The following is a 12,065-nucleotide window of genomic DNA, read 5'->3' on the forward strand; positions in this document are numbered from 1 at the left end:
GAGAGGGGGAGTAGAGAGAAAAGAAGAGAAGAGGAGAGAGGGGGAGTAGAGAGAAAAGAAGAGAGGGGGAGTAGAGAGAAAAGAAGAGAGGGGGAGTAGAGAGAAAAGAAGAGAAGAGGAGAGAGGGGGAGTAGAGAGAAAATAAGAGAGGGGAGTAGAGAGAAAAGAAGAGAGGGGGAGTAGAGAGAAAAGAAGAGAAGAGGAGAGAGGGGGAGTAGAGAGAAAAGAAGAGAGGGGGAGTAGAGAGAAAAGAAGAGAGGGGGAGTAGAGAGAAAAGAAGAGAGGGGGAGTAGAGAGAAAAGAAGAGAGGGGAGTAGAGAGAAAAGAAGAGAGGGGGAGTAGAGAGAAAAGAAGAGAAGAGGAGAGAGGGGGAGTAGAGAGAAAAGAAGAGAGGGGGAGTAGAGAGAAAAGAAGAGAGGGGGAGTAGAGAGAAAAGAAGAGAGGGGAGTAGAGAGAAAAGAAGAGAAGGGGAGTAGAGAGAAAAGAAGAGGGGGGGAGTAGAGAGAAAAGAAGAGAGGGGAGTAGAGAGAAAAGAAGAGAGGGGAGTAGAGAGAAAAGAAGAGAGGGGGAGTAGAGAGAAAAGAAGAGAGGGGGAGTAGAGAGAAAATAAGAGAGGGGAGTAGAGAGAAAAGAAGAGAGGGGGAGTAGAGAGAAAAGAAGAGAGGGGTAGTAGAGAGAAAAGAAGAGGGGGGAGTAGAGAGAAAAGAAGAGGGGGGAGTAGAGAGAAAAGAAGAGAGGGTAGTAGAGAGAAAAGAAGAGAGGGGGAGTAGAGAGAAAAGAAGAGAGGGGGAGTAGAGAGAAAATAAGAGAGGGGAGTAGAGAGAAAAGAAGAGAGGAGAGAAAAGAGTAGAGAGAAAAGAAGAGAGGGGAGTAGAGAGAAAAGAAGAGAGGGGAGTAGAGAGAAAAGAAGAGAGGGAAAAGTAAGAGTAGAGAGAAAAGAAGAGAGGGGGAGTAGAGAGAAAAGAAGAGAGGGGGGAGTAGAGAGAAAAGAAGAGGGGGGGAGTAGAGAGAAAAGAAGAGAGGGGGACTAGAGAGAAAAGAAGAGGGGGGAGTAGAGTAGAGAGAAAAGAAGAGAAGAGGAGAGAGGGGGAGTAGAGAGAAAAGAAGAGAAGAGGCGAGAGGGGGAGTAGAGAGAAAAGAAGAGAAGAGGAGAGGGGGAGTAGAGAGAAAAAAAGAGAAGGGGAGTAGAGAGAAAATAAGAGAGGGGGAGTAGAGAGAAAAGAAGAGAGGGTAGTAGAGAGAAAAGAAGAGAGGGGGACTAGAGAGAAAAGAAGAGAGGGGAGTAGAGAGAAAAGAAGAGAGGGGGAGTAGAGAGAAAAGAAGAGAGGGTGAGTAGAGAGAAAAGAAGAGAGGGGGAGTAGAGAGAAAAGAAGAGGGGGGGAGTAGAGAGAAAAGAAGAGAGTGTAGAGAGAAAAGAAGAGAGGGGGAGTAGAGAGAAAAGAAGAGAGGGGGAGTAGAGAGAAAAGAAGAGGGGGGGAGTAGAGAGAAAAGAAGAGAGGGGAGTAGAGAGAAAAGAAGAGGGGGGGAGTAGAGAGAAAAGAAGAGAGGGGGAGTAGAGAGAAAAGAAGAGAGGGGGAGTAGAGAGAAAAGAAGAGGGGAGTAGAGAGAAAAGAAGAGAAGAGGAGAGAGGGGGAGTAGAGAGAAAAGAAGAGAAGAGGCGAGAGGGGGAGTAGAGAGAAAAGAAGAGAAGAGGAGAGGGGGAGTAGAGAGAAAAAAAGAGAAGGGGAGTAGAGAGAAAATAAGAGAGGGGGACTAGAGAGAAAAGAAGAGGGGGGGAGTAGAGAGAAAATAAGAGAGGGGGAGTAGAGAGAAAAGAAGAGAGGGGGAGTAGAGAGAAAAGAAGAGAAGGGGAGAGAGGGGGAGTAGAGAGAAAAGAAGAGAAGGGGAGAGAGGGGGAGAAAGAAAATCGTGCTGAGTGCTGTGACCTATTTTTTCTCTAAGCAAAGCACATTCTCCTGGCTCTCTCGCTCTCTGCAGTGTGAGAGCATGCATGTGTGTGTATGTGCGTGTATGTGTAAAACATATTTGTGCTTTATTTTGTGTGTGGACTCACTCCAGGACATCTCTGTTGAAGAGCAGCTTGCTGTTCCCCAGGAACTCTCCAATCATCTGTCGGCTTAGGCCCTTCCTCTGTAACAGGAAGTGGGCCACGCCCATGGGCGTGTCTGGGACGAAACCACGCGTGATCAGGAAGTGGATGCCTCTCTCTGGGTTCCTAGAGTAGAGATAGAAAGCACAATATAAGTGTATGCATGTGTGTGTGTGTGCGTATATGTGAGTGAATATAACCGTAAAGTGATAGGCAACTCTCTCAGTCTCAGTGATTCACATTAGCTAATTTACAATAACTACAGGCTGCAGGCCAACCGTAAATACAGTTGAAGTCGGAAGTTTACATAGACTTAGGTTGGAGTCATTAAAACTAGTTTTTCAACCACTACACAAATGTATTGTTTAACAAACAATATTTTTGGGAAGTCGGTTATAATATCTACTTTGTGCATGACAAAAGTCATTTTTCCAACAATTGTTTACAGACAGATTATTTCAATCATAATTCCAGTGGGTCAAAAGTTTACATACACGAAGTTGTGCCTTTAAACAGCTTGGAAAATTCCAGAAAATGATGTCATGGCTTCAGAAGCTTCTGATAGGCTAATTGACATAATTTGAGTCAATTGGAGGTGTATCTGTGGATGTATTTCAAGGCCTACCTTCAAACTCAGTGCCTCTTTTCTTGACATCATGGGAAAATCAAAAGAAATCAGCCAAGATGATCTGGTTCCTCCTCGGGAGAAATTTCCAAATGCCTGAAGGTACCACGTTTATCTGTACAAACAATAGTATTCAAGTATAAACACCATGTGACCACGCAGCCGTCATACCACTCAGAAAGGAGACGCGTTCTGTCTCCTAGAGATTAACGTACTTTGGTGAGAAAAGTGAAAATCAATCTCAGAACAACAGCAAAGGACCTTGTGAAGATGCTGGAGGAAACAGGTACAAAAGTATCTATATGTAGGTAAAGCGAGTCCTATATCGACATAACCTGAAAGGCCGCTCAGCAAGGAAGAAGCCACTGCTCTAAAACCGCCATAAAAAGCCAGACTACGGTTTGCAACTGCACATGGGGACAAAGGTTGTACTTTTTGGAGAAATGTCCTCTGGTCTGATGAAACAAAAAATCGAACTGATTGGCCATAATGACCATCGTTATGTTTGGAGGAAAAAGGGGGATGCTTGCAAGCCGAAGAACACCATCCCAACCTTGAAGCACGGGGTGCAAGTATCATGTTTTGGGGGTGCTTTGCTGCAGGAGGGACTGGTGCACTTCACAAAATAGATGGCGTCATGAGGTAGGAAAAGTATGTGGATATACTGAAGCAACATCTCAAGACATCAGTCAGGAAGTTAAAGCTTGGCAAATGGGTCTTCCAAATAGACAATGACCCCAAGCATACTTCCAAAGTTGTGGCAAAATGGCTTAAACAACAAAGTCAAGGAATTGGATTGGCCATCACAAAGCTCTGACCTCAATCCTATAGAGAATTTGTGGGCAGAACTGAACAAGCGTGTGCGAGCAAGGAGGCCTACAAACCTGACTCAGTTACACCAGCTCTGTCAGGAGGAATGGGCCAAAATGCACGCAACTTATTGTGGGAAGCTTGTAGAAGGCTACCGGAAACATTTGACCCAAGTTAAACAATTTAAAGGCAATGCTACCAAATACTAATTGAGTGTATGTAAACTTCTGACCCACTGGGAATGTGATGAATGAAATAAAAGCTGAAATAAATCAATCTCTCTACTATTATTCTGACATGTCACATTCTTAAAATAAAGTGGTGATCCTAACTGACCTAATACAGGGGATTTTTACTAGGATTTGTTTAAAAACTGAGTTTAAATGTATTTGGCTAAGGTGTATGTAAACTTCTGACTTCAACTGTACTCCTATATATAAATACCACCTTTCCACCTCTCTCTCTCTCTCCCTCCTCTCCCTCTTTCTAGAGCAGATACCTGTTCTGTGAATAATTCTGTGAGTAGCTAGAGGACAATTCAAGCCTGTATGTGATTGTTTATCAAATCAAATCAAATACCTTATACACACAAATGTAAAGGGATGAATAAGATTATGTACATATAAATATATGGATGAGCAATGGCCGTGCGGCATAGGCAAGATGCAGTAAATGGTATAGAGTACAGTATATAGAGTGGGGCAAAAAAGTATTTAGTCAGCCACCAATTGTGAAAGTTCTCCCACTTTAAAAGATGAGAGAGGCCTGTAATTTTCATCATAGGTACACTTCAACTATGACAGACAAAATGAGGGAAAAAAAATCCAGAAAATCACATTGTAGGATTTTTAATGAATTTATTTGCAAATTATGGTGGAAAATAAGTATTTGGAGAGGTCAAACATTTTCTGTAAGTGTTCACAAGGTTTTCACACACTGTTGCTGGTATTTTGGCCCATTCCTACATGCAGATCTCCTCTAGAGCAGTGATGTTTTGGGGCTGTTGCTGGGCAACACGGACTTTCAACTCCCTCCAAAGATTTTCTATGGGGTTGAGATCTGGAGACTGGCTAGGCCACTCCAGGACCTTGAAATGCTTCTTACGAAGCCACTCCTTCGTTGCCCGGGCGGTGTGGTTGGGATCATTGTCATGCTGAAAGACCCAGCCACGTTTCATCTTCAATGCCCTTGCTGATGGAAGGAGGTTTTCACTCAAAATCTCACGATACATGGCCCCATTCATTCTTTCCTTTACACGGATCAGTCGTCCTGGTCCTTTTGCAGAAAAACAGCCCCAAAGCATGATGTTTCCACCCCCATGCTTCACAGTAGGTATGGTGTTCTTTGGATGCAACTCAGCATTCTTTGTCCTCCAAACACGACGAGTTGAGTTTTTACCAAAAAGTTATATTTTGGTTTCATCTGACCATATGACATTCCCCAATCTTCTTCTGGATCACCAAATGCTCTCTAGCAAACTTCAGACGGGCCTGGACATGTACTGGTGAGATCTTACGTGGAGCCCCAGATCGAGGGATATTATCAGTGGTCTTGTATGTCTTCCATTTCCTAATAATTGCTCCCTTCAGTTGATTTCTTCAAACCAAGCTGCTTACCTATTGCAGATTCAGTCTTCCCAGCCTGGTTCAGGTCTACAATTTTGTTTCTGGTGTCCTTTGACAGCTCTTTGGTCTTGGCCATAGTGGAGTTTGGAGTGTGACTATTTGAGGTTGTGGACAGGTGTCTTTTATACTGATAACAACTTCAAACAGGTGCCATTAATACAGGTAACGAGTGGAGGACAGAGGAGCCTGTGAGCCACAGGTCTGTGAGAGCCAGAAATATTGTTTGTTTGTAGGTGACCAAATACTTATTTTCCACCATAATTTGCAAATAAATTCATAAAAAATCCTACAATGTGATTTTCTGGATTTTTTTTCTCATTTTGTCTGTCATAGTTGAAGTGTACCTATGATGACAATTACAGGCCTCTCTCATCTTTTTAAGTGGGAGAACTTGCACAATGGTGGCTGACTAAATACTTTTTTGCCCCACTGTACATATGAGATGAGTAATGTAGGGTATGTAAACATTATTAAAGTGGTGTTATTTAAAGTGACTAGTGATACCTCTATGTAAACATTATTGAATGGACTAGTGATACCTTTATTAAGTCCATTTATTAAAGTGGCCAGAGATTTGAGTCTGTATGTTTGTTACGGATACAGTTATCCTGTGTGTATCCTGTGTGTGTGTGTTTCTTTTCTCTCCTTCTCCCCTCACAGGTGAAAATCATCACTCCCCAATCAGTCAACAATCCAATCAACAATCAGAAGACACACCTCCTCCTGTTTCCTACCCTATCACAGTTCCTTCCCCATGGTTTAAAAACCCCATCATTTGTTTGCTCTAGAGCTCAATCTCTTTGTAAATGCCATGTTTGTAGATCTCTGTTCTTCGTAGATTTCAAGAGCTCAATCTCTTTGTAAATGCCATGTTTGTAGACCTCTGTTTTTCACACGCTCTCTGTGTATTAATTAACCTCTCTTTTGTTTGAGCACCTCCATAGCACTTTGTCATCACCTGTGAGTATTGTTTTGGTTATGGTGTTTCTTTGTTTGCTAGTGGGAAAAGGGGAAACCAAGACAAGTCGCCCATGGGCATGCACTACCCGTAGGTGAACTTTGTTAAATACACTAGTTAGAACTGGGCGGACCACCCACTCTATTTTTGGTTAGTTAGTTAGCTGTTGTTAAAGTAGGCTAGTCTAGCTTAGGGGTGTTTTGAATACTTATTGTTTCTTTCCTTGGGTCCAGCTCAGCCCCTTTTCCTGCTCCCCCCATTACCGTGTGTTTATAAATAAACCCTGAGTTTGACTGTATTATTTCAGTTGTCGTGGTTATTTCGATCACACTTACTTTGTCACAACTATAATTTGCATGAGATACGTTACGGGTCTCATTACCATCCCCCCTAGACTGTCGGGCCAAAAGGGATTCGTAACATAAGTGGAGCCTCATCTGGGATCTGTCATAACTGACACCCATGCCACTCATGTAGATTGTGATAGTGGTATAGTTCAGTGTTGAACGTTATAGCTGAAGTAGCATTAGTGTTTGCTATTTTCGTTGGCTCTTGTGAAGTAGTGTAAGATGGCTACTTTTGATTTGAAGTCCTTTTTGGATAACTCTTCGTGGGAGGTTTTTGACAAATGTCGTAGAGTTGATTTAATGACCTTGGCTGACCATTATTCAGTATCGATTCCACAGAATGTAGTTTAGTCGGAGGTTAAAAAGCTGGTGTTAAATGTATTGTTGGAAGAGCAGGTGCTTGTGTTACCGCTGCCTGAGTATACTACCCCTGTAGGGGATGTTGCTGCTCCTGTAAGCCCATTGGTGTCTGATAATGAGGGCGAGGCTAAAACACCAGCCACATTGTCCCATTTTGAACCACTCTCCCCACTGTCAAACGGTGATGCCAGGAGGGATGTCCGTTTAGCACAGTTCCAACTAGAGGTGGAAGAGAGCCCAAATTAGGCGAGAGACTCTCCAGTTGGAGATGTGTAAAATTGAGGCAGAAAAAGAACGAGAACAGCGGCATTTAGATTTGGAGATGGGTAAAATTGAGGCAGAAAAAGAACAGCGGCATTTAGATTTGGAGATGTGTAAAATTGAGGCAGAAAAAGAACGAGAACGAGAACAGAGGCAGATGACGTTTAAAATGCGCCAGATGGAACTGGAGGCAGAGACAGCGAGGCTAGCCTTCGTTCCTGCTGTCACTGTTAGTGAGTCGTCCTCAAACACGTTTGACATTAGTAGGCAGATTGCCTTAGTACCTTTGTTCAGAGAGTCGGAGGTTGACTCCTATTTTTGTGTATTTGAGCGTATAGCCGTAGCATTGAAGTGGCCCGAAGAGGTATGGTGTCTATTACTTCAGTGTAAATTAACTGGTAAAGCCCAAGAGGTTTTGTCAGCGCTACTTCTGGAGGACAGTTTGAAGTATGAAGTGGTCAAAGCTACTGTTCTTCGTGCCTATGAGCTTGTGCCTGAGGCATACCGACAGAGATTTAGGTCTCATAGAAAGTCTTCTAGTAAGACTTATGTGGAATTTGCTAGAGACAAGGGAAATCTGTTTGATAAATGGCATGCTGCTAGTAAGGTAACTGATTTCAACTATCTCCGGGAGTTAATCTTGTTGGAAGAGTTTAAAAATTGCTTACCCGAACGCATTGTTTACCTAAACGAACAGAAAGTATCCTCCCTGGCAGAAGCGTCTGTGTTGGCAGACGAGTTTGTGTTGACGCACAAGAGTGTGTTTTCGGCTCAAACTGAGAGTAGAACCACTGAGTTTCCTACCTTTAGCCCTAGTCGGCCAGCAGTGGTATATCAAGCACGCCAGAAGAATGAGCGTCCCTGTTTCTATTGTCATAAAGTAGGACATATGATCAATGATTGCTTCATGCTTAAACGCAAACAAGGGATGCCTCTTCGTTTCAAGCCACCAACAGGTGTTGGTCTAATTCGTACGGTTGTGAGGTCTGCAACAAAACAGGTGCCTCAGGGTAACTGCAGTTTGAAAGTCTCAGTCCCCGACCGCAGTTATGAACCATTCATTTTTGAGGGGTTTGTGTCCCTAACGAATGACGAAGCGTCTCAGCGTCCGGTTAAAATCCTTAGAGATACTGGTGCGGCGCAGTCGTTTATATTGTCTGATGTGTTGCCCTTATCTGACGATACATACTGTGGTTCCAGTGTGTTAGTGCAGGGTATTGAAATGGGTTTTGTCCCAGTGCCATTGCACTTTGTGAAAGTACACTCTGAGTTAATCAGTGGAATATTCAGAGTGGGGGTACGTCCTATGTTGCCAGTGAAAGGTGTGACCTTTATAATGGGTAACGATATTGCCGGAGGACAGGTAGTACCCGTATTGGAAGTATTGGATAAAAGTGACCACTCTCTCTCTATTGAGCTGGCACAGAGTTATCCACATGTGTTCCCCGCTTGTGCTGTCACCTGTGCTCAGGCACTACAAAAGGGTGACGTGATAGATTTGTCGAACACTGTTCTGTTCAAAGAGGATGATCAAGAGGGTGGATTGTGTGATACCTCTGAGAAATTGATCACCTCTGACAAACAGCCCAGGAAAGAATTAAAGAACGTTGAACTTATTGCTGATGCAATACAGTTACCAGTCACTCGTGAGCAGCTGATTGCTAACCAAAAGGTTGACAACAAACTTGCTAAATGTTTTACTAGTGTTGTCTCATTGGAAGAGGTGAAGAAGAAGAATGTGGCTTACTTCATTGATGGTAATCTCCTCATGCGTAAATGGAAATCCCATGTTGACGCGGGTGGAGATTGGAATGCTGTTTACCAAATAGTGATTCCTACAGCCTTTCGACAAAATGTGTTATCCCTTGCTCATGATCACCAGTGGTCTGGTCATTTAGGAATTACAAAGACGTATGATCGGATCCTTCGACATTTCTTTTGGCCGGGTTTAAAACAAGATGTGGCTCAGTTCTGTCGGACATGCCACACCTGTCAGATAACAGGAAAACCAAATCAGGTTATTCCTCCCGCTCCTCTTTGTCCCAGACCTGTCATAGGTGAACCATTCGAGCATGTGGTGGTTGATTGTGTCGGACCGTTACCGAAGACAAAATCGGGTAACCAGTTTTTGTTAACGATAATGTGTATGGCTACAAGATACCCCGAGTCTATTCCTCTGAGAAGGATTACAGCTCCGATAGTGAGTAAAGCCTTAATAAAATTCTTCACGACATTCAGGTTACCTAAGGTGGTACAAAGCGATCAAGGTACCAATTTCCTATCCAAGCTCTTCAAGCAGGTGTTGAAATCCTTATTAATTACGCACCGTGTGTCAAGCGCCTATCACCCAGAGTCTCAGGGTGCGCTTGAAAGATGGCATCAGACACTGAAGTCTATGCTACGTAAATATTGTTTGGAATCTGAGAAAAATTGGGATGAGGGAGTTCCTCTAGTTTTGTTTGCTGCTCGTGAAACTGTGCAGGAGTCCCTAGGTTTCAGCCCGGCTGAACTAGTGTTTGGTCACACAGTGAGAGGACCAATGAAAGTCCTTAAAGAACAGTTCTTGTCCCAAGAGTTGTGTACCAGAGATGAGAATGTGTTGGACTATGTTAGTTGCTTTCGTGAGCGCCTACACCAAGCTTGTGCTCTTGCAAAGGAAGCTCTGTCTTCCTCACAGAGGAGCATGAAAAGACACTATGATAAAGAGGCTGTTTCTCGTCCACTACAGCCAGGTGACCAAGTACTGGTGTTATTACCTGTTCCAGGATCTTCACTGTCAGCTCGTTTCTCTGGTCCTTATTTAATTGAAAAGAAAATAAGTGAAACTGACTATGTGCTTCAAACTCCTGATAGACAACGCCAATCTCGTGTGTGTCACATTAACATGTTGAAAGCTTACCACACCCGACCCATCACACAGTTAGATAGTTCAAAAACTGAGGAAGGTACTGCAGTCTCCTCTGTTACTACTGCGATGATAGTGGACTGTCATATTGATGATGTAGATGGATTGGAGTTGCGCAATACTCAACAGCAGTGTGTTAGATTGCCCAACTCAGAAATGCTGCTGTCTATCCAGTCAGGTCTGGTTCATTTAACGGATGGACAGGCAAATGATATTGTGAGGCTACTACACAGTTTTCCATGTCTCTTTAATGACGTTCCTACTCGCACAAATGTGTTGGAACATGACATTAATGTTGGAAATGCTACACCTATCAAGCAACACCCATATCGTATCAACGCTTCCAAGAGGAAGATAATGAGGGATGAGGTGAAATATTTGTTGGCGAATGACCTGGCTAAGCTAAGTTCAAGCCCTTGGAGTTCTCCTTGCATTCTGGTTCCTAAACCTGATGGTACGTCCAGGTTATGTACGGATTATTGAAAGGTAAATTCTGTCACAATGCCAGATTCGTTCCCGTTACCCAGACTGGACGACTGTATCGATACTATTGGTGCTGCTAAATATGTAACTAAGTTGGACCTCTTAAAAGGTTACTGGCAGGTTCCGTTAACTTCACGTGCTTCTGAGATTTCTGCCTTTGTGACCCCAGACAACTTCCTACAGTACTCAGTCATGGCTTTTGGGATGCGAAATGCACCAGCCACTTTCCAACGACTGGTTAACTCCGTATTAGCTGGCGTTCCTAATTGTAGTGCATACCTGGATGACCTAGTGATTTATTCGTCTGAGTGGTCAGATCATGTTGACTCGCTAAGGGTAGTATGTGAACGGTTGGCAGCTGCTTCTCTAACCCTTAACTTAGCAAAGTGTGAGTTTGGGAAGGCTACTGTTACCTATCTCGGTAAAGAGGTTGGCCATGGACAGGTGCGCCCTGTTGATGCCAAGGTCTTGGCTATAACTGCATTCCCTGCACCTACCACCAGACGAGAGCTATGCCGCTTTTTAGGGATGGTTGGCTACTACCGTAGCTTCTGTAAAATATTCTCTGCGGTAGTTGCTCCATTGACCGATTTGCTTAGTCCGGCTAGACCATTTGTGTGGTCCCCTGATTGTAAGAGCGCTTTTGAATCTGCGAAAGCACTCTTATGTAGTACCCCTGTACTTGCTGCTCCGGATTTTGAACAACCATTCAAACTTGAGGTAGATGCTAGTGCCAGAGGTGCTGGTGCTGTTCTACTGCAGCAGGACAAGAGTGGAGTGGATCATCCCGTTTGTTATTTTTCACGTAAATTTAATAAATGTCAAACAAACTATGCGACAATAGAACAAGAAGCTCTTGCTTTGTTGTTGGCTCTGCAATACTTTGAAATATACATTGGTTCCAGTGCTCTACCCGTGATTGTATATACTGACCATAACCCCTTAGTTTTTCTCCACCGTATGTACAACCAGAACCAGCGCCTTATGCGTTGGGTGCTGATTGTACAGAATTATAATTTGGAGATCCGCCACAAAAAGGGTTCAGATAATGTGTTGGCAGATGCTTTGTCTCGTGTGTAATGATTTTTGTATGTTTTGATTGACTTTGTTATTGTTGTGAGTATTCATGGTAATACTGTGGTCGCAACCACTAGGGTTGCTCTTTTAAGGGTGGGAGTGTTACGGATACAGTTATCCTGTGTGTATCCTGTGTGTGTGTGTGTGTTTCTTTTCTCTCCTTCTCCTCTCACAGGTGAAAATCATCACTCCCCAATCAGTCAACAATCCAATCAACAATCAGAAGACACACCTCCTCCTGTTTCCTACCCTATCACAGTTCCTTCCCCATGGTTTAAAAACCCCATCATTTGTTTGCTCTAGAGCTCAATCTCTTTGTAAATGCCATGTTTGTAGATCTCTGTTCTTCGTAGATTTCAAGAGCTCAATCTCTTTGTAAATGCCATGTTTGTAGACCTCTGTTTTTCACTCGCTCTCTGTGTATTAATTAACCTCTCTTTTGTTTGAGCACCTCCATAGCACTTTGTCATCACCTGTGAGTATTGTTTTGGTTATGGTGTTTCTTTGTTTGCTAGTGGGAAAAGG

At 43.4% G+C, this 12,065-nt stretch overlaps 1 protein-coding gene across 1 annotated transcript in view; it reads right to left on the reverse strand.

Moving 5' to 3' along the window:
- Positions 1 to 12,065, reverse strand: part of LOC139382270 (IQ motif and SEC7 domain-containing protein 3-like) — a 41,133-nt gene that overhangs the window by 13,399 nt on the left and 15,669 nt on the right. The window contains exon 6 of the mRNA XM_071126142.1: positions 2,054 to 2,215. Coding sequence (XP_070982243.1) covers positions 2,054 to 2,215 — 162 coding nt within the window. The remainder of the gene's footprint in view (positions 1 to 2,053; positions 2,216 to 12,065) is intronic.

This window comes from Oncorhynchus clarkii, chromosome 2, assembly GCF_045791955.1.
Source record: "Oncorhynchus clarkii lewisi isolate Uvic-CL-2024 chromosome 2, UVic_Ocla_1.0, whole genome shotgun sequence".
In the NCBI taxonomy this organism is placed as follows: domain Eukaryota; kingdom Metazoa; phylum Chordata; class Actinopteri; order Salmoniformes; family Salmonidae; genus Oncorhynchus; species Oncorhynchus clarkii.